The sequence below is a fragment of the Ambystoma mexicanum genome, chromosome 6q, assembly GCF_040938575.1.
Source record: "Ambystoma mexicanum isolate Mex_15411 chromosome 6q, UKY_AmexF1_1, whole genome shotgun sequence".
NCBI classification, from domain to species: Eukaryota; Metazoa; Chordata; class Amphibia; order Caudata; family Ambystomatidae; genus Ambystoma; species Ambystoma mexicanum.
In genome coordinates this window covers 1654952452-1654975582 of record NC_090937.1, presented here as the reverse complement: position 1 = coordinate 1654975582, position 23131 = coordinate 1654952452, and the positions used below count along the sequence as shown (strand labels likewise).

The window sequence follows — 23131 nt, the reverse complement described above, 5'->3', positions numbered from 1 at the left end:
ATCCAACCCAGAGAGGCTCAATGCACAGATGAATGCAGTAAAGGGGTGCAGTCCCCGCCCCCCACATCCTGCATGTGGGCCGCCAAGAGTAGGACCAGAATGTCCAGTATCTTCCATTCGGCAAAGGAGTGATGTTTATACTGCATAAAAATGCACTAGAAATTGAAAGCCGAGAGGGCCCCCCCCCCCGGGTCGAAAGAGCAGAGTCTGCAGACCCCCGGGGGACGGAATACGCGACCCATCGCCTTGAGAGGGGAGCCACGCGCGAGTAGAGCGGCCTGGGGGGGACGTGGAACGTCACAGAGCACTGGGGCTGCGTGTGCCCGCCGGAGCAATCAGGGTGTGTGGCCCCCACCCGGGATTGGTGGGGCCCGCCCTGGGACACTCCTTCTGAGGCAGACAAGTTTAGCAGGGAAGGGGAGCCAACCCCAGCGACAGAGCCCATGGAGGACGCAGGGAGTGGCAAGATGAGCTGGCATAAAACCCTACAGGAATACCGATACCAGGAGGGAAGGTGCGAAAACTGCGACGTGGAACAAGAGAGTTGGATGGCCCAGTCGGAGGCCCTGTCCCTGTCCACCACAGCAATGGAAAAGGGTTTTGCCTCAGTCCTGCAGGAAATCAGGGACATGCGTTTGGACATCGCCCAAAAAAAAATTGACCAAAGGGTGGACAAGGTTGAGGATCGACTGTTGCAGCTGGAAACTAACCAGTCATCTGCAACCGAAGAGATGCAAACGGACTTGAGACTATCAGCCTTGGAGAAGAGGGATGAGGAAAGGGCCAGGCAAATGGATGATTTGGAAAATAGGGAACGGAGCAACAACCTCCGATTCTTTGGGGTTCCGGAGACAGACTGAGAAAAGGAGAGAGACCTGGCCAGGGTGGTGAGAGAAATCATTACCCTCCTGTTCGCGGATGAGATGACAACAGAACCAACGTTCGATAGTGTACACAGAGCGGGGGGCCCCCAGTCCGTCTTGGTCCGGTTCCATTACTTCACGGAAAAGGCAAAGGTGTTAGTAGAGGCTAGAAAGGCGCGGGGATCACATACAATAAAGGTGTCCATCTTCCAGGATCTCTCTTCATACACACTGGCCAAACGCAGAATGTGCCGCCCCCTAATGCAGCTGCTTAAGGAGAAGGGAGTGCGCTATAGATGGGGCTACCCCTTCTACATGGGCGAGCAGACGACCCTGGTCACGGAGGACGACATTAGGGAAGCCATCAGAGAATACGTGACGGAGCCGAACCCCCGGAGGGAACCCACGGGGATGGCCGCGGAAGGTGCTGGCGGCCACAGGCCACAGGGAGACAGGAGAAAGAAAACAAGCTCAAGGAAATACAATAAATTGTAAAAAAATTGAGCGCAAAGACCCTGATTGAAGATGAGTGGGCCAGCCAGGCACGAAGGCGAGTAGGAACTAAAGATCGCAGAGCCCAACAACGCACAGGGTCCCCTTGAACAGCAAGTATATGTGGGCCTATGGGAGTGCGATTAAGTGGGGTGAGGGGGCTCAAAGAGGTACAAATTCAGACAACAGCCTAGCAGAAGGCGGCAGGCTGGTGATCCGGCCAATTACTAGCAATGTTGGAACTACTCGGCTAGATGCTGCGGTGGGGGGTTGGGGGTATGTGGAAAGTTGGGGTTGTTATATTTGAAATGGGGCTCAGGGGGCAGTTGGGGAAAAGTTTAAGGCCCTCCTGGGGGGGGGAGGGAAAGGTGTAACAGGGGCAGAGTATAAATCAATCGGATCTGGGAGGGAGCAGTGCCGTGTGGAAGCTGACCGAGAGACAAGCAGTTCTAGACAATGGCTGAAAACCTGTCTGCCCTGGGAGTGTGCTCTCTTAATGTGCTGGGTTTGAATACCCCAACCAAGAGGTCCTTGGTTTGTAGGGATTTTGGAAGGGCCAAACTTGACCCGCTCTTTCTTCAAGAGACACACTGGGCCCGGGGGAAGGAACCAAAAATGCGGGGGTGTGGGAACGGGGTTGGATGGTGGGGGGAGAAGAAAGAAATTAATTTAAAAAAATAAATTACAAATAAATAAAAAAAAAAATCGGTGAGGTGTTTAGTGCATCGCACAAGACTAAAAAGAGGGGGGTGGCCATATTGTTGGCAAGGGACATCGGTTTTGAAAAGGAGGCCATGTTGAAGGACCCGGAGGGCCGATATCTGTTGGTGAAGGGCTCATTGCAGGGCTCCCCTCTGACCCTCGTGGTGGTGTATTGCCCGAACGAGGGCCAGGCGCAATTCTGGGAGGAAATGAGGGACAGGCTGAAACTTTTTGTTCCCGGTATGATGGTGGGGGGGGGGGGGGGATTTCAATATGGTCTTGGACCCGGCCACTGGCCCCAATCGGACGAAGCCACGGCACAAACTTTGAGAAGGTCAACGCAGAACTGGGCCTGGTAGACAACCCCGAACCCCAGGACCGGAGTCCCCTCATTCACATACTACTCCGCAATCCATGCATCATACTCCCGAATAGACTACATCCTAGTCGATGAGCCCCTACGTCCATATGTTTAGGGCCATAGGGCCGACACAGTCCCCTGGTCCGACCATGACTTGGTTGGTGTCACTATAGCGGGGGGGTGGCAGGGTGACCGCAGAGGGCGCTGGAAATGTAATTACTCCTAGTTGAAAGATGAAGTCCTGGCGCAGGAGGTGTTAGAAGCCATAACAGAATATTTTGAACAAAATGATACTGGCGAGGTGGGCACACACTGTGGGACGCCTTCAAGGCGACCATGCGAGGAGTCCTCATTAAGATGGGAGCCCTGAAAAAAAGGCAGAGGGAAGCCCAGAAGAGGTCTGAGAGAAAAGACAGCCCAACTCCAGCCGGGAGGTCCCTCAGAGGAGCCCCCGCAGGGGTCTGCAACCTGTGGCTCTCCAGATTTTTCGGACTACAACTCCCATGATCTCCTGACATTGACTATGCTGTACAGGCCGGATGGGAATGGTAGTCCAAACATCTAGGAGCCAAAGGTTGCAGACCCCTGCCCTAGAGAGAGCAGATGGCCTCCTTGGAAGATTACAAACTCCAGTTGAAAGACCTGTTGCACAAGACAGAGGAGTCTGCAGCTGGTGAAACAAAAATATTACGAGAAGGGGGATAGAGCAGATAGAATTCTAGCCTGGAAGCTGAGGGAAGTCCAGAGAAGTAGGATGGTGAAGGAGGAGAAGAATGAACGGGGGTCGATGGGTTATGACACTACAAACATAGGAGCGGCCTATGAACAATTATACTCGTCACAATATGACGGGGACGACGCCCAGATTGAGGGGTTCCTAAACTACATCCAGATTCCGGCCTTGACAGGGGAAATGGCAGAAGCTCTGGAGGGACCAGTGACAGAAGAGGAGGTTGAGCACCTTCATTGAGTGGGATGAAGGTGGGGTCGTCTCCTGGAGAGGATGGATTCTCAGTGTACTTTTATAAGAGGTTTCGGTCCACCCTTGCACCACACCTGGTGAGGGTGTTTAATGCAGTGTTAGAGGGGGGAATCCTACCAGAAACCATGATGAGGGCCATCATAGTGGTACTGCCCAAGAGGGTAAATAACCGACGGAATTCTCCTCCTACCGCTCGATATCACTTCTTAATTTAGACGTTAAGATCCTGGCCAAGGTGGTGGGGAGGCGAATGGAAGGGATAATGCCAAGGCTGATCCATGGGGATCAAGTGCGATTTATAGGGGGTAGGCAAGGCTCGGACAATATCAGAAAGACGATATATCTGATCCAATATGCCCAAGAGTCAGACCTCGAAGCAAGCCTGCTTTCTCTAGACTCTGAGAAAGCTTTTGACAGGGTCGAGTGGAGATATATGGAACTCCTCCTCCAAAAAATGGGCTTTGGGGTACACATAAGGAACTGGGCGTCAGCATTATACAGAGCTCAATCGGCAAGGGTACAAGTGAACGGAGAGTTGTCGGAACCATTCCCCCCTCTCGCAGGGGTCAAGGCAGGGAGGCCCACTCTCCCCTTTGATATATGTCCCAACGATGGAACCCCTAGCCATAGCAGTGAGAGCCCACCCTGACATCAAGGGGATTAAAAGAGGTGAAGTAGAGTTTAAGCTCTCCCTGTTCGCTGATGACACCCTGGCATACTTGGTGGAGCCCGGCTCCTCGCTCCTCCCTCTCCTGTCTTTGATGACAGCCTTTGGGCAGTTCTCTGGGCTAAAAATAAACACGTCAAAGTCAGTGCTACTCCCAATGAGGGTCCGGGACCCGAGGCTGGACCCCTTGGACAGGTACAAGGGGATTGTAGTGGGGAAAGACTCCATTCGATACTTGGGTGTTCTCCTCACCAGAGACCTTTCAAAGCTGGCCCCAACTAACTACGGTCCCGCAATGGCAAGGATTGCATCAGACCTCAGGAGATGGGGTGGGATGATCCTGTCCTGGTATGGTCGTATGACTGCGGTCAAAATTAATATCCTGCCGAGACTGCTGTACCTTTTCACGGCTCTCCCGGCTGGGGTTCCCGACCAAACCTTCGAGATCTACAGAGGGCAGTATGAGGGTTCATATGGCAGGGGAAGACCCCAAGGATAGGGAGAACCACTCTAACCAGGGAAGAGGGGGTTTCTGGCTACCGGACTTCCTTCTCTATTAGCAGGCCGCCCAGTTGCGTGTGCTACTGGAACACATGAAAGAGGGGATGGGTACCTACTGGTCCTACCTAGAAGACATGGATGCCCACACTCTAAAAGTATGTGACCTTCTGTGGATGCCGCGCAGGTACATCCCGAACAGACTGAAAGCCCATCCAACCTTGGGGGTACTCTGGTCAATCTGGAAAGAGGGGCCCCAGACCGCACACCTCACCTCATGGCCCTCCCCGATGTCCTCACTCTGGGGGTCACCCACTCAGTCTCGGTGGCAGGGGATTCAAGAATGCTCAGTCCTGGTCGGACATGGGGATGGAATGGGCAGGGCAAATGTTCAAAGAGGGCGAATTCCTCGAATACAAGGAAATGAGTGGGGCTCTTGGGCGGGGGTCACTCAGTTTTTGAATATCTGCGCCTAAAGGGCATTCACTGCGACCAGTCATGGGGCCAGAACCTGCAGAGACAGCTGACCCCCTTTGAGAAATAATTGGACACGGCGACAAGACAGGGGGCATTGTCCAAGATGTACAAAATACTGAATACCGAGAACTTAGAGGGGAGGAGGGGATTTCGCAGGTTTTGGAATTACCTGGCCGGGGAAGCCCTTTCAGAACACGCATGGTCCAGGATATTCAAAATTGCATTCCATGGGAACCTATTTACGTCAGACATGGAGCACAATTTCAAGATCCTGCAAGGGTGGCATAGGGACCCAGTGAAACTGTCAAAGATGTTCCTAGGGGTGTCACCTAGATGCCCAAGGGGATGCGGCCAGGTGGGAACGAGGGGCCACATGTGGTGGTACTGCCCAAGGGTTCAGAAGTTTTGGGAGAATGTAAGGGGGTGGATTGCGGAGGTCACCGAAGAACTACTCCCACAAAATCTGTTAACGATGCTGTTGGGCCTCCCCCCGGAGGAGGCGCAAATGTACAGGTACCCAAGAATGTGGGAAACAAGGTTACGGGCGGGTAGGGTGGCCCTGGCGCAGAGATGGAGAGCCCGGAGACCCCCTCTAAAGCGGATTGGTCAATAATAAGTCTGGCACTTTCCAAGCGAAGTGGTACAGTGTCCATCAGGCATGGGGTTGGGACGCCCATTGATACCACGTGGACACTCAGGGGTGGGAAGATCGGGAACTGAAACCAGTGGTATCCAAGGTGAACTGTGAGACCCATGGCCCGGGGGACAGCAGACGAAATACAGCCACACAAATGCGAACATATAGTTCAGCTCCCAGGCACCGAGAAGAAGTGGTCATATGAAAGCTCCCACGGTTAAAGTTTTGATTGAACAATTTAGTGGGGGTGGGGGTGGGGGCAGGACAGGGTTGGGTTCAAGGGAGTGTTAAATTTGGATTCACAATGAACCTGTTTGTTATATTAAGAAAATGCAAATTAAACCAAAGTTTAAAAAAAAAAAAAAAATTGAAAGCAATTTAATAGTGAGGACAACACTATCCCATGTATAGTGGACTAGGGAACAGGCGCATGATTCCAGTTTCTATAAAATAGTTCGTGTGTGTGCAAACAGCCCAATGTGCTTCATTGATCTGGTCAGTGTGTGCTTATCTTTTTGTGATGCTACTAATGAAGTTGACCGAAAGGCTTATTGATAAAAACAAGACTCAGGCACATATAACCGTCGGAAAACCAAGTGCGAACTATGCCAAGTAACAAGAAAAAAAGTGACGCGCCACAGGCATGGGGGCAGCCGTCCGTAAATGAAACCCGCCACAGGCATGGGGGCTGCTGTCCACCCCCTCCAGATCTCGCCACAGGCATGGGGGGAGCTGTCCACCCCCTCCAGATCTCGCCACAGGCATGGGGGCTGTTGTCCGTAAATGAAATCAGCCACTCCCTCCAGATCTCGATTTCCTCTGAGGCACTTGCCTTTATATCCGATAAAAACGAAATGAGCTCTATGGGGGCACCCCACCACCCCATGGGGGTGGGGAATGGGGGCACGCCAAAAGTCAGCTAATGCTGGAAAAAACATTTTATTACATCTTAGCGATTGATGTGCAGTAGATGGGACTGCAGAGGCAGCTCATTTAGCCATCAGTGTGGTTCGCGTGGTCTCTTACAACCCGCCTTTAATTTCTCCACATGTAAATGTATTGGCCGACAATGCTTCTTTCCCGACTCCAAACAAGCACTACTTGGGGTGGCGGGGGAGTGGGTCCCAATCTGTGTGCAAGTGTTTGGAATAGTGTCTGTGTGTGCAGTGCAGTCTTAACTTGCAATCTAATGACCCCTAACACGAGTTCACTTGGGATGAGACAGTAGCCGACCAGCACCCACAAGCCCCCCCCTTGCCATTCCCATTCTCACGCCATATCGGCCTTACCTGGAAACAAGGCCGAGCTGCTGGGCTAGAATTGCAGAACCCCGTATTAATCCTATGACCAGGAAACGCTCACTCGCACAGCCAATCAAGAGACGCCAATCAAGAGACACCACTCATCCAGTTCTACTTTCAGCTGCATTCTGGGACTTGTAGTCCTGTGTTTATAATGGAGAGATCTAGGACTAAAAGGCCCACAATACAAACTTAAAGCCATGAATGTGTGTCACTCAGACGCAATCATGTGTGCAAAAACCTAAATGCATGCATTACCACATTCAATTACAGCAAATGGTGAGATTTAAAAGGGGTGCAACTTTATTTCATGCGACAATGGTTTTACCGGTGTTTCTTCAATGCGAACAAGGCTCACACACTCGGAGGAGTACAAATTCTGTCTAGGACAACACATAGACCTCCTCCCTAGCATGGGGGACAAAGGCCAGGACATATTTAGCGCTATCCAGTAGCAATCCACTTTCAAACCATATTTTTTTTGGTAGGGTCGCGTGCAACATATGAATAAAGCACTTATCCTAAAATAAACAAACCAGCCCCCAGACCCCCCCCCCCCGCCCGTAAAGGCCATCACAAGCACGGCTAGAACGTAATACGCCACTCCCACGCCTGGCCTTCCCCATACCCAACCAAATCAAAGTGGGGCCCACGAGCTAAGCAAACAAAAGTGCCATCCACTGCAAAGCCAGAGGTGATAGCCACCCGCACTGAACCCCCCACATCAAACAAATGGGCCATACCCGGCTAGACCAGCATGCAATATGACACGCAGGGAGCGTGCGGGGAGGGGGGCCCATCAAGGCAAGCACTTCACCCACCTTCAGCAACTCCCAGCAACTTCTAATCGCACTGTGCCGCTGCATGAGTGGAAAATGATGAAAATGCGTCAGCTTGTGTCCTACTCTTCCTCTCTCTGCCAAGGCGCATGTGTGATAAGGCCCCAGGCTTGTTACATTGTTGCAGCGACCCGGCCTCCATACGTGCCACCTCGCTTGCACGCAGTTTCAGTCTCGTCTTCCCTTCCGAGCAGCCCCCGGTATTTCAGCCCAGCTTAATGCCTTCAATTCATGCTGCAGTTACTTCACAATGTAACGAGCAACTCAAATACATTGCCTCGCTAATAGCAATGTGATGCCGCTCATTTTATGCCTCGACACACCCCCAGCAGTTGTCCAATGGGACTACTGGTGGCACAGCTCATGCATACCATTCAGACACAAATCAGTTTGTGGATTGGGTCCAGACACTGCCTACCCACTTCCTGGCAGCATACACACGGCCTTGCAGAAGCCCGTAAAAAGCCTCAGCTTTCCTCGGGCACTGGAAGTCCATATAAGGATCTTCCTGTCCGCACAGGTCAGGAAGAAGAAGGGTTAAACAAAAGATGACCACGGGGAAATGAAAATCCACGTGCCACAGCCAGGTTTGGACACTAGCCACAGCAGGTAGCCAAACGCAGTAAGGCCAAAACAAAATACTTGCTGCCAACAGTTTGTCCATTAGGCACACCTAGAGTAACCAAAAATCCTCCGAGTGTTAGTCTAGGGCAAACACAAAGTGTACCCCATTGTACTGCAGTGTAAGACGCATTTACCATGACAAAATAAAGTAACGAAAGTGGCAACAAATTAACAAGACTATCGACAACAAGGTTTCCCAGTACCGCAGGCTTCACTGCACTGCAAAAAGAGCAGGTCAGATTCAAAAATGCAAAGCAATAAGTTAGGGGGTCCATACAAGCGGAGGTAAAGTTGCAGTAAAGAAAACTTTCCTGGGGTCTTCCTGGCTGCTGCCCTTTTGGGCCAAGCCCTGCACACCTGGTGCCTTCCTGGTTGCTGCTCTTTTCCCCTACTTAAGCAGCCCTCCAGACTCTTTTCCTTTGCAGATGGGGAGCAGGTGCAAGTGAATCTGGGTCACCTGGCCTAAGAACCGCCCACCTTAACCCTGCCTCTTCCTTCCTGCTCTTAACTCTTACTTCAAGGGTGTCTCTCACCTGGGCGTCCGAAGCAAAGGGCAATTCCTGTTCGGACCAGGAGAACCCCGGGCCCGAACCCCTGCCCATACAGCAGGTAAGCATGCACCAACAGGCGTTACTCCTGTCCCCACAAGCCAGCCGCCCCCCCTCCTTCTTGCATACAGGAGTTGCCAGTTTTGCTCGATTCTTCTACCCAGCTTCCCTTCTCCCCCTCCAATCCTCTCCTCTACCCCCACACCCTAACACATCCTACCTCTGCAGGAGTCTGTCCTGATACCTTCTGGTTTCAAACACCTTTTGCCAATGCTTGGATTTGACTTTTATGGACTGCATTTACTCACGGAGCGTCACCTTCTCTCAACTCTCATGCTCAACTTCCCCTGCATCGTGTACTCATGGTGGCCCTGAATCATGCGGTTCCCATTTTCATCTTGAATCCTGGCTTGCATTTGCTGTTCTCTCGCAACATTATGTGTTACTACTGACATCTGCAATTGTATTCACTCTCCCCTGCGTCTCCACTTTTCACCGCTCACTCTGGTCTCTCCTCCTCTCCCTTTCTCCATCCCCACCCCTTACTTTCTTCTATGCACTTAAAATTGTCCTCGACCAAGTACGAAAGCAACCTTGTTGCTCTCCTCCACCTCCCCTACTTGTGTCCACCCCTCGCCCTCCAGCACCATCTGAAATGTTGTCGGCCCTAGTACTTAGTCACTTGTTTTGTTCCTCCTCCCCCTTTCTGCACCCCTCTCCCTCACCTTTTTTAATCTCTGGCTCTACGAGACATGTCATCAGGCCTAGTACGGTAGTCGCCCGTCTGTTTCCATTTGCTTCCCACTCTCCGCTCTTGCACTATCTGAAATGTCACCAGACTGAGTACGATCGTTAATTTCACATTCTTATTGTTCATGGCCTGTAAGAATGCCATCGTATTTTCCCCTGTTCCCTCCCTTGAAGCGAACATTTTGTATAGGGGCTATATAAATAAACAATCATATCAACACTGAAGATATTCCTTTGTCACTGGAAGATGGTCCATCGGTTCCGCAGTGGGTAGGTTGGACAATGCTTGTTCTTTTTAAGTAGCATACAGAATTGCAGTCCTCCAGCATTCCTTCGGGTTACATCATTCTTCAGAATCTTCGTTCAAATGGGTAAATCCAGAAGGGACCCAAAATCTTTCCAATCCCAATCCAAGATGAGAGCAACGCCAGCTCTGCAATAGGAGGGTGACCACCTTTCAAACGAACAGTTAGCCAGCAGGCTCGCAGCCACCCAGCAACAGAGATGCAATTCACATTCCTGGCTGGAATGTGGATTGGGGCCAGATGGCCCGAGGACCTGTAGATAGTGGGGTAACCGCTTTCTAGTCACCACCATGGTATTTAGGGATGCCTGTGCTAGGGTTAGGAGGGAAAACCCAGGGGAGACCATCTGCAATACAAAGAAACTTGCTGCATGGAGGTTTCCACAGACCAACAGGATCAGAAAAGGCTGCCTTATGGATCACTGCGAGAAGGAAATGCTGAAGCATAATCTCACTACATGGACATTATTTTATGCGTAAGAGGTTGGGGGGACGGATGTTTATTTCCGCCATATGATGAACATGGAGGCGCGGTTGCTATGTACAAAGATGGGGTGTGATGCCTTTATTGCTAATGTGTGTGGGAAGATGGTGCAACTTTCCTACTGCTGACCAACACCACTGAACACACAGATCTGGCTTTCTGCTATGCACCCCGGGGGCTTGACACCACAGCCGACCACCTGCATCAAATCCTTCAGGCTTGACATCAAGAGACACCCCTCTCCTTCAAATAGTGCATAGCAAGGAAGAAACTACTTGGTACCAGCTTTCTGTCCTAGGAGAAATCAAGCCGGTCGTCTAGATCTGCTGTCCAAGCCGTGGGCCCCTCCACCTGGAAAGTGACCATGCCCTTTCGGAAGGTCTTCCAGCAACTACCCTGGCTCTACTGAGATGTGTCCTGCATGCTGCAACACGACACATAGGACTCCGCAAATGCGACCACATCACACCGACCATCACCGAGCTGTACTGGCTCCCACTGCATCATCGACAAGGCTGTCATCCTGAAGTCCCCAAACTAACTCACTAAAACTCAGCATCTTCGGAGTCCCACGATCCACCAGGAGTAAATCCAGTGCAGGAAGGAAAAAAACTGAAGGGCTTTGCGGTCTATGCCCCAAGAATCTGAAACCTCCTCCCCCATCAACATCCGCTTCGCCCCCTCACTTCTACAGTTCAGCAAGGAACTCAAGACCCTCCTCTTCAAGGAATGGCTCCTCCCACTGTCAACATCTTACCCTACCCACGAGTGAGTGGTCTGAAGTCTGCCGTTTCCTCGCCTGGTTACTTGCAAATCTCATTCGTTCATACTTTATTATTTCGGTACAAAATGCCATAAAAGTCAACAGATACAATACATATCAATAATAACACCAAGTGCATCAACATCGATAGAAATCCAGTGCTAAACAGCAAAAACACAAACCGGTGCAAAAAAAGCAAATCTAAAGAGTTTTAAGTCATATAGGCATCTTACGTGCAATCGCTTCTGCCAGTTACTAGACTATCAAAGAATCTATATTCCACAGCGGAGGCCAATCGGTTTCAAACAGTATGTCCTCTTTTACACGTTGTCTATTTTTGAACCAGGAAGTGAATTTTGTCAAATAAGTTCAAATACATATTGGCTAGGTAGTACATTTAGCTCTTCTCCGGGCCCTCAACAGTACCAGTCCCATACCTGCCTACATTTGAAAATGCCCCACCTACAGCCACACGAGAATCCGCCCATTTGCACATGGCTCGGCCCACACACCCCGGCCACCTGTCAAAAAGGTAAACTCGGTTGTTGTCATTAGAAACATTTTCTCTGCCTTCATTTTGCTTACAATAGCACTGAAAATAATTCATTCGTTCAATGCTAGTAAGCTAAATTAAGGCGGCGCCGCAGCCGAAATAAGGCTGCTTGCAATTCAATTACATGGATTAGCAGCATTATTACGGCGGTCGCATTGAGGCAAAGTGGGTAGGAACATTTCGTGCCGTTTGGGGTCCCGTCATATTCTCCACCCGATTGGCTACCGGCGGCAGGTGGAGAATATGACGAGACCAGGAAAGCCGACAAAATTCCTGAGATTGCAGGGTCTTTTCCAGAGACCCAGAGAAATGCCTAAAATTCCGGAGTCTCTGGAAAAATTCCGGAGGTTAGGCAGGTATGAGCAGTCCCATAGCAAATGTTACTGCCTTGTCTTTAGCTGCTAAGCACAAGAACAGGGCCTCTGGCACCGTACATTTTCCACAGTCGATCAGGAGAGGCTTGAGAGCTTTGCCTAATATCGTCATAGTATGGGCCCAGCAGGACCAAAACGTACCATATCTTCAGTCGCATCCAAGCAAAATGGACATGACGAAATTACATTATGGTTCCATTTATTCCTCAAGGCTGCCAGGGGTAAACTGCCCATGAAATAGGATATGATGTGCCATTTATAACACGCCTGTACACAAGTGTTTCTCCCATACAAACAAGGTTCAGATTTGTTGTATTGCATTTGGTCCAGGTAACCCTCATACCCCATTACCCCATGCAATAAGGTCCAGTACCTTGAGAACTGGTCCTAAACCCTGCAGCGATTTCCGCCGCCCGGGCCACCTTCAGCAGGTGTGCACACCTCCCACGCTGGCCCAATGCTGCAACGCCATTCAGTGCACTTCCGTCACGTGAGGAATGATCGGGTGTCACAGACCTGAAGTAGTAATCGGCTGTCGGGTGGGCTCGTGGGCAGGGATATGCAACCTGTAGCTTGTTCTCCAGATGTGCGGCACTACATTTCCCATGAGTTATCACCAGTCACTATCCTGGCTAGGGCTGATGGGTGTTGTAGTCCAAAATATCTGGAGAGCTAAAGGTTGCAGAACCTTGGTATAGGGAACAAGTGCGTAAAGCTCCAGGAATGTAGCCATGTCTCCACTGCTTTTATGACAGAGGGTTGGGGAGGATGGGGTAGCTTAAGAATATCTTCATAGTCCCTTGGGGGGGGGGGGGTGGAGGCTCTAGGAAGTGGTACAAGTTTGAAAATGCAGATTTTAGTTGCCAGGGTGGCTAAGTGGTCAGCGTAGAGAGGTGGTGGGGTTCTGGAGAACTTTGAAGCTGGAAATCCAACGCAGGAGGGTGGCGACTGAAGAGGTGCTGATTGCCTCATTGCTGATCAGAGGAAGGGAAGGATGGATGAATGGAGGGCTGACTGTCGGAAGCAGCCAGTAGTGTGAGTTGCAAAGAATCAGTGAGTACTGGTGCGGCTTGACGGTCTTCAGGCAGCCGTTGGGTCCCTTCCGCTAGCTGCCGATGGTCGCTCCACGAGTCGTTGCACTGTTGTGCTGCTCCTAGGATCCTGCTCGATACTCGGTCCACGGGGTATTAATCCTACGAGTCCCACGGGACTCGGCAGCTGTGAGAAGAACTGCTGCCGTGGCCGGGTGCTGCTGGTCTCTCGAAGCGAGATACGACCGGAGCTCCAGGGCCGGGAGAGCCGCCAGTGAGGAATACGAGGTGCAGCAGAGAAGCTGCATTACGCGAGCAGTCCGGACCACGGGGAACAGAGAGAAAAATGCAGGCAAGTGGAAGAGATAAAGGGCTTGCAGCCCATGGTAAATTAATCAGTGGTGTGTTTGTCTGCCTGCCTGCCCCCCAAACCCGCCTTCCACCTTTGCTCACTGCACAGAGCCCCCCCCCCCCTTGTTGCCTGTGGATTGAATTCAATCTCAGCTCAGATTTAGGTTGGGCTGCCTAGGTATACTTGAAGGAAGGGGAAGGGAGCGGATGAATAGAGGGGATATATCGAGGCCAAGGCAGGTGTAAACCTCTTCTGAGTAGACAACTCTCTCCCATATCCTGTTATCAACCGTACTGCTCCTTACTACGGTGCAGTGTGGTTTATGGGATAAACTCCCTTCCCTCCTCCCCCCCACTTAGCTGGCATTGTAGTGGGGATGAAGTGCAATTGTTATTCTTTTGATTTTCTTAATCACTGATCAAGGTTCTCCTCAATAGTGAGAATTGGGAGTCCGCCAATTAATATGCAGAAAGGCAAACCCATAAAATCTGGGTATAATCTACATAAAGGGAACACTGGAAAAATAACTCAACAGTCCTCAAAGTCCCCAACGGACAATGCTGAAAATGTGGCGGGAGGCGAGCGGGATAAAGGGACCATCCCAGCTATGTTCTCCAAAGTTATTCCTAAAGAGGCCCCTCCAGTGGACAAAATGGTAGCGGAAGGAGGGGCGGTCTCTTCTACACATAATAGTAGTGAAATCTAAGACTATACAAATTACAACGATATTGACTATAACTCACTTCTGGATCTATGCTCCTCTATACAAAAATCGATGGCAGTTAACAGCAGACCAATTACGCCAGTAAAAAGAAGTTCAATAATAGTAGAAGCGCAGGTCCTGAAAGCTGCTCATAATGAACTCCAAGCAGCAATTGAGATGCCAAGTCCCAAACAAACAGGCAATTCTACATCGAATCTGTCAGGGGTGCACCCCATTCTCCCTACTTCGATTTCACCAGTGATACCAACTATGGGAAGATCTGGGGCACACGAAAGGGGAAGGAAGTGGGGAAGGGGAACCCGTAAACACTGCTATAATGGAGATGCAGGCATCTATGGCACCAGTGCAATTTGCACTAAAAATGCTGCTAACGCTATGCGGGAGGATACATACAAACTCCATCATACAGCTTGGGCTGTCCAATCCCAAGGGAGTTTCAGATCAGGAGCCCATCAAAACAGCAGCTCCGCAGGGGGCTCAGGAAATTATGGCAGAGGTGGAAAAGGGCCACTCGGCTGACCCCGAGGAGATCCTTGTGAAACCACCTTTGACTAAAAAACAGCGCCGCCTGCAGAAACGGGAAGCAGCTAAAAATGCAGTGATTTAAATCACCTCCCCCTTACCTGCCACAAATGTCCCCGCGATTAGATCACAAAAAAAAAAACAAGAGGCCGGAGAACAAGAAAGCGTGCAAAGAAAGTCACGGGACATTAACCAATTGGGTAATTCCTGATGCAACCCACGATTCCACAAGCATAAACTCGGAAGATGTAAATTCAAACCTCTCAGTTAGTACAATAGGCGAATCCCCAAAATGTTCAACATCCTGTAGGAGAGAGAAACCTGTGGAGGAGGAGCACCAAGACCAAGGTGCCAGACGATGTTAAAGCAAGTAAAATTTGTATCATCAAAAATTTGAACCAGAAGAAAAGGGATAAGTGGTTGACAAGATCGGAGGTCTTGAGGGGGCGCTTTTGAGCGGCCAGCAAGATGGCCGCCTAGCTCGTAAGCTCCAGGACCCACAAGCTACAATCTGCAATCTGCAATAAACGGAGCAATCCGGCCACCTGTGCACTCCAAAACGAAGCCTGACTGCCCCCTCTACACGGGGCACAATCTTTAAAAAAAAACGCTGCTGCTGGCCCTGCGCCTCCTGAGATACAGCCGAGAACGCCGACCGCCAGCAAAGGCCTGCTGGGCCTGCCTCCCTGTGAACCGAAGAGCGGTGTAGCCTTGGCGTGGGGGGGGAGGGGGATCTCGCCGCTGGTCTGTGCCTCCACAGGGGACGGCCTCTGCCTTTCCGCCACGGGGCCCTCCTAAGGGCGGGCGGCGACAGTAGGTGCATCGTAGGGGGAGAGGCTGCGGGGCTACCATCACCGCTGTAGCCTCAACTGGAACCCCTGTGCTCCCCAGCTTATCGGCGGCGGGGGCTGCGGCTTTCCCTTCCCCTCCCTCAGCCCTGGCGTTCCCTGCCACCTTGCCGGGCACGAGGGGGAGCTTGTGCCGCTCCGCTTGGTTCAGAACTCGGAAGCACTCGCCGCGGCCGGCCCCTGCTTGGGGGGCCCGGCACAGAGGACCAAGCAAACTAGGGCGGCTCCTGGCTTCCCCCGCGTGCGGGCTGCCCGTTTTTCCTGGTGTCCTGGCTCCGCTGGAAGGGTGCAAATAAAACCCATAGGGTGGGCGCAGCTGTCAGAACTATTACGTGCCGACCTTTCAGGAAGTGGATTCAACACTAGAATAGCTTCGCATCTGGAGGCCCCGCATATCCATATGCTGCTAGTCTGCTCTGGTAGAACTGTGACAGAGCGGGCGCTGTTAGGTCAGCATTAACGCCAATATATCAGGAGCTCAAAACACATTACCTTGTCATTGGAGTGCCCCTCCCCACCCCCCATGTCCACTCCATCAATGGCATGACGCTCCGTGGGCCCAATCACTACGCACAGCGCTAATGACTATCCAGGAGTTCTCCAGGCCCCCCTGTTACTGTCTGCTGCACCTGTGGCTATTGCAAATCACTTGCTTAGACCACCAGGATATGACCGTTCTGCCCAGCTGTGGCCTGCAGCTCCCCTGACGCCATTGACCATCCATGGGCTGCCCACCCCCAACTAGTCAGGGCAAACACTTGCATCACTGGGCGCATTTCTCTACACACCACAACCAATTGCTAACTGTCACCTTCACCCGGAGCCTCTTAACATATGAGCCCCACCAAATCCGACAGATTGGGAGCTACCCCCTACTACAAGCATGCCCAATAGGATGCGGGGAACCAGCAAAGTAGGCGCTATGGACAAGTTTGCCAAGGCGACGCCCAGGGCGGACCAAGCATCCTCCTCCACACCACAAGATGATGCGGATGCCTTGCCGGAACCCCCCCAGCCTGACTTATCTGCAATGATTGAGTCCATGGCCAAAAACGGCCTTCCATGAAAAATTGGATGACATTAATGCGAACTTTGCCTCCTTAAGAGCCAAACTCGATCAGCATGGGGGCAGGATCATCGAGACGGAACAAAGAATGGGAAATAACGAGGACAATGTCCACGCCCTGCAAAACACGGTCACGGAGCTCGTCCGCGACATGAAACAGGTCAAGGCCAAGTGCGATGACCTCGAATCGAGGTCGCAAAGAAATAACATTTGCATTGTAGGGGTGCCCGAATCGGCGCTAAAAGGGCGGATGGAACTGGCGGTCGAACAACTCCTCAAAGACCTCCTGGGTAGTCCTGTGATGTCACCATTCTTTACGGTCGAAAGAGCACACCGATCCCTGGCACCCCGGCCTAAGCCTGGAGATTTCCCCAGGCCAATAATCGCTAAATTGCTAAGCTACAAAGGACAGAGACCTCATACTACGTCTGGCCAGAGAGAAAGGGGAGCTGAGGTTAGATTCACAAATTATTAGGATCTTCCCCGACTTCTCAGTGGGGGTTCAGATGGAGCGACGCCAGTTTGGCGGTGTAAAAAAAATGTTGAGACAGGAAAATTGAATACGCGATGCTCTTCCCTGCCCGCCTCAAATTCACCCACCGAAACAAACTGTACTTTTTTACTGTTCCGGACAAGGCAGTTAAGTTCGAGGCACAAATCCCACTGGTGGGTCCCCCGGAGAATCCAATGGACGACGACTAAGACCTGGGCTCCCATGCCTTAGTGGTAACCCCTACAGGCCGTGGTAAACCTGCAAACGGCCCCCGGTGGGCCGACTAGTTCCCCTTTCCTTGCTCCTCTTTGGGCCCAATACCTTGCATCAACATCTCAGGAACACTGCCTGTGGAAAGGAATATATCCCCATTTGGCCCGTTTGCAACGTCCTTTTCCTGGCCGTTCCTCAGAAACTGAGCCTCACTGTTAGATGCCGCCCTACGGCATCACTTGCTCTCATCTAGCTACTGAATAATAAGTTTGCTTTACCGTAACCTATGTTCCATCAGCCGTTTAGAAGTTTTGCTTGCTCAATATCCATTAATATTGTGGGTCTGATGGCAGCGGCAGCCCCCACTGCAGCTGCAATGCCGCTTGAGGCGGAATGTTCATGTATGAGCCCCTGTTGGGCTACTGGTCAAGCGTTGCCAAGTTGGTGGAGGCACGCAGTTGGCCACTGGGGGGGGGGGGGGGGTGGGCGCTATCGCACTGCTTGTTCGGACTGGGCGATGAGGGTGGGGAAGTTGGGGAATGTTTCATGAAACCTGGCAGGAAGGTTATGACAGGTTCTGAAGGGAAGCGTGCATGCGCCGCAGCGACACACATGGTTGGAGACAGAGATGGATCCTTTAGTTGGGATGTTCCATAAACTGTCACTATGTCTATTAGAATAATGACATGGAACGTTCGGGGATTAACAAATTTCACGAAGTACTGCAGGATCACGGCATACGCACAAAGACACGGGGTCAAGGTGCTCCTCTTGCAAGAAACCCACGCTCTGAAACTCCTAGCATCAAACCTGGCGAAGACCTTGGGACCCAACAGATTCTATACCCAATACTCTACTCAATCCAGGGGGGGGGGTCTTGACTCTTATCCACAAATCTGTTAAATTCACGCTCCACACAGCCCACATTGATACAGACGGCAGATACGTGATCCTCCATTGCACGCTGGATAATGTAGAATGCTTGATAGCCAACTCATATGGTCCCAACACAGATTCCCCTGAATTCATAGATGCAGTAATCGATATCCTAGCGAGATATGTAGAGGTCCCCATCATATGGGCGGGAGACTTGAACCTTATACTCGACAATGTCCTGGATAGAACGACCACCTCACGCAGGGTCACGTCCCGTGCCGCCAAACTCCCCTTTAAGCATATGGGCTCCCTAAATCTACATGATGTGTGGAGAGTCCTCCACCCCCAGGAGAGAGACTACACTTTTCACTCCACAGTACATAGCAGTTCTTCCAGAATTGACATGTTTCTACTGTCAGGGTGCCAGGTAGGTAAGGTGACAGATGTTAAGATCCTTCCACGAACGCTCTCTGATCACTCTCCTGTATTGCTACAGATACAACTGGGTAAGACTCGGACCGCCCGACCCCCCTGGCGCTTTAAATCTGATGCGCTGTCTGACATCGTCTTTAAGGCTGAGATACTATCGGACATAAACGCCTTTTTTGAAATAACAATAGACAAGACACCACTGAGGGTACCCGCTGGGAGGCATTTAAAGTATATATTAGGGGGATGTGCATCTCCAGGGAAGCCGGGGTTCTCAAGTCCATAAGGCAGGCCCTAAACCACGATGAAATTAAGCTTAAAGCATTGGAACGGGAATATGCTTCTACACCAGCTCCGGCAACCCTAGCGAAAATTAGAATGAAATTAGAACTATTCGAATCTCATGCCCTAAGCGAGGTGCGATACTATGCTCGCCCCGTGGCCGCCCGAAGGTACGGTGAAGGAGACAGACCTGGGAGAACCCTGGCTAAACTAGTGCATGCAGAGGGGGGTAGAGGTCGGGTGGATAGCATTCTCGATGAACAGGGCTTACGACACTGGTCTGACCAAACCATCATAGAAATTTTCGCCACCTTCTATGCCCCCCAGCCAGAACACACAGCCCATGACCTGGACGACCTACTAGAAAGCATTCCCATGAGTAGCAACTCCCAAAGCGCCAAGGAGCAAATTGATGTCCCGTTCACCATAGATGAGATAGTCCGGGTAACTTCAGACCTCCCCAAGAACCAGGCCCCTGGTCCAGACGGCCTATCTTCTGAGTTCTACCAGGAACATGTGGCCATTCTGGCTCCGGTACTATATGTGGTCTGGACCGAATCATTGCGGGAAGCCACTCTCCCTCCTTAACAGAAGTCCTGATCACTGTCCTCCCTAAACCGGGTAAACCCCCAGATGAATGCGGTTCCTACAGGCCTTTATCGCTTATCAACACGGACACGAAGATTTTTGCTAAAATAATAGCGACCAGGTTCCTTCCATTCATGCCCCATCTGGTCTGCGCAGACCAAAATGGATTTGTCCCTGGCCGATCTACAGCACTTAATATCCGCTGTATATTCAATGTCATGGCCAGAATCGGCCCAGAGGTGGACGCAGTGGCAGTCACATTAGACGCCCAAAAAGCGTTTGACATGGTCTCATGGCAATACTTGTTGGCCGTGTTGGAGAAAATAGGTATTGGACCGAATATGATCTCCATAAAACTGCAGTACACAGACCCTATGGCTAGGGTGCTGGTCAACTCCAATGTCTCCTCTCCCTTCGTGCTACATATGGGCACTCGCCAGGGATGTCCGTTTTCCCCCCCATCCTTTTCGTGCTAGCCATCGAGCCCATGGCGGATCATGTTAGGAATAGACATACTCGTAAAGGTATTCGTCTACGGGACACACCTGAAATCATCTCAATGTACGCTGATGATGTACTTCTATACGTGAGGAAACCCTCTACATTTCTAGACCCAATCATCTGAGACATAACTAAAATTGGCACATACTCTGGCTTCACCATCAACTATTCTGAATCAGAAATATTCCCTCTCACTGCAGCGACCCAGCAACCATCCTGTGAATTCCCACTACGTTGGTCCCCAGGGGGCATCAGATACCTCGGGGTGCAAGTATCAATGACCAGAACCTCGTTGCTGGTATATAATTATGAGACCGCAGCACAGCTCATTGAGTCCAGAATGCTCAAATGGCGCAATCTCTCATTGTCCCTTGCAGGCAGGCTGTCCCTACTTAAAATGATCATGGTTCCCAAGCTCCTCTATATCTTTGCTAATGTCCCGGTGTGGCCCGGGAAACACTATTTCAAAAGGCTCCACTCTGCGTGCGCCCAATTTCTCTGGCATTCTGGAGCCGTCCGTAAGAAGTGGCAACATATGACCCTACCCTACGAAAAAGGTGGTTTCGCAGACACTGACCTAACATTGTAATGGATTGCGGCACAGGCTCAGCACGCCACACACTGGTATGCACACCAGAATCCGCCCCCACATGTCAAATTAGAGAAACTCGCTAGCGATGGGAACAATATCATGACCTTAGTACTACACCGTACGTACCAGACGGATGCCCCTGCAGACCCCGTGGCCACCACGATCAGAGCGTGGAATAGCATTCTGGACTGAAAACGAGAGCATTGCCCATATTACAAAGGACTTCCCATATGGCAATACCCTGGTTCCCCCCACCCCCCCCCCACCCCCCACACGACCAACACCTCCTCCGACACTGGGGAAACCTGGGCTTTCGTGCACTTACTGATCTATTCCCTGACGGTAAATGTATTACCCCTCAAACATGGCGGCCTGCACACTCCAACTCGGCGCTCGAGCTATTACAATACTTCAGGCTAAGAGCGGCGGTCCGTGCTATGTGGCCCTCCTACCCAGACGAACCTCCAGACTCACTAGAACTCCAATACATATCAAATTCTGCAGGAGGAAGGGGTATAATATCCTCTCTATATAAAATGCAACTAGGCAAACTAGAGGAAGCATCCCCAAAACTGCGGGAAGCTTGGGCCAAGGAGCTAGAAAGGGAATACAAACTTCTTAACAGACTATTATACACCATTCAGAGTTGCAAAATTCTCTCATACCCTGACTCATGCATGCCCGAAATGTAAATCTGAAGAAGCAGATCACATCCACGTTTTGGTCCTGTACTGCGCCGAGTAAGTTTTGGCTGGATGTGACGAAAACGCTCTCAGAGGTGATTGGGTCCCGGTGGACCTTGAGCCACTGGCCTTGCTATTTGGAATTTGGGTTGGAGAAAATGCCCAAAAAAATGTCGAAATTCCTAAATGTGAGTACTTGTGCTGCAAAAAAATTTATATTACAATGCTGGAAGGATCTCCATGGAGATGTGGCTGAAAGCCCTTACTTGGGTACAAACATGTGAAGTGGAGTATATTGGATCACTGCCCGCGCCATCTTGCCCCAAAAATGTGTGGCCCGAATTCTGCAATTATTTAAATAGCAGAGACGAGGTGGAGTGGAGCTCCGCTCCACCGCCCCCAATACTGGTCCGCCCGACTCATCATAAGAACTGAGCACCTCATGATCCCGCCATGCGTCCCTCTCCCCCAATCGGAGCTGCTTGCAATGGATGTAATGCTTATTTATAAATTGTGATTCTTGTTTCTCTGTAAAATGTGCTGTACCTGCCTTAGCCGTCTGCCAATAAACAAAAGTTAAAAAAAAAAAACAAAAAAAAAAAAAAAAAAAAAATCGGAGGTCTTGACTAAACTACATCCGATTCCTCAAATGCAGGTAATTCGCTCTGAGAATTTCTCGTTTGTGGAACCACTCGGGGTATGCAATCCGAATGTCACAGCCCTTCACTGTAGCGTTTTGGCATCGGCCCAACTGATCCGGTCACACAAAAAAAGCCTTAGGCAGGTCGGTATGGAAATGGATGCTACCAAGGAGAAGGAAGATCCCTCACTCCCGAAGGAAGGAAAGACAACCTCTAAAAGCGAGGACAGCAGGCCCGCTCAACCTTCGGCAAAGAAGGTTCAGCTGAGTGATATTCAGAACACACTGAAATGGCTGGCGGATTCTTTGCCTATGGTATTACGACAACCATGAGATTGCTCTATATTGAGTTGGAATACGCATGGCCATCAACATTTTTTAACCGCTAAAAGGCTCCCTCTCACTCATCAACAATCACTCCTCCTTTTTTCTTCAAGAAACGTGGCTGCAATCCCCGATGGCCATTGATGGGTATAGTTACATCACACCCCCGCCCAGAAAGGAGTTTGAGGGCATCCTTTTGGGGGATGCCTCATTGGAATCACGAATACGATCGCAAGCAAAAGCATCCCAATAAACTTCATATGTGCAGTGGAAGTATCCCTTCTAATAAAAGCAACATGTGGCAAAGTATAGAGAACACATCCAAGAATCCCTACACAAACCTTTGGGCAAATGGAGACTATGCAATGAGAAATATTTTGTGATTGTGGCTGGGGACTTGAATTGTAGTATTAACTGCGGGGGGTGGGGGCACAGGTAATCCGTTTCTGAGCAAGCACAGCCTCTGGAAATATATATCTGGTGATAATGAAGGAGACTGCTGGTCCTGTTTCTTTGATTGCTGGGATCTTGAGATAATCAACGGGCGATGTAGAAGCGACAGACCCGGAAAGTTTACCTGGAGTAATGGGAGGACTGGATTATATACACACCAGTGCAGAGGTTGCCTCTACTGTTGTTGACATGGGGGTTAAGGAAACCGAATGGAGTGATCATGATCCCTTGATTAGGAGTATGGGGATTTTTTCCCCCAACAGGGGGTGAAGTTAACCTGGGCGATTTAACAGTT

The 23131-nt window shown here is 50.8% G+C and overlaps 1 protein-coding gene across 2 annotated transcripts in view; it reads right to left on the bottom strand.

The window, feature by feature from the left end:
• Positions 1-23131, bottom strand: part of TTC31 (tetratricopeptide repeat domain 31) — a 317092-nt gene that overhangs the window by 248635 nt on the left and 45326 nt on the right. The window contains exon 1 of one of the 2 annotated variants that reach the window (XM_069632488.1): positions 7802-7861. The exons of the other annotated variant lie outside the window; for it this stretch is intronic. Within the exon in view, the coding sequence (XP_069488589.1) occupies positions 7802-7846 (45 nt within the window). The 5' untranslated portion in view covers positions 7847-7861. Of the gene's footprint in view, positions 1-7801; positions 7862-23131 lie in introns of those variants that run through there. 2 annotated transcript variants of the gene reach the window in all.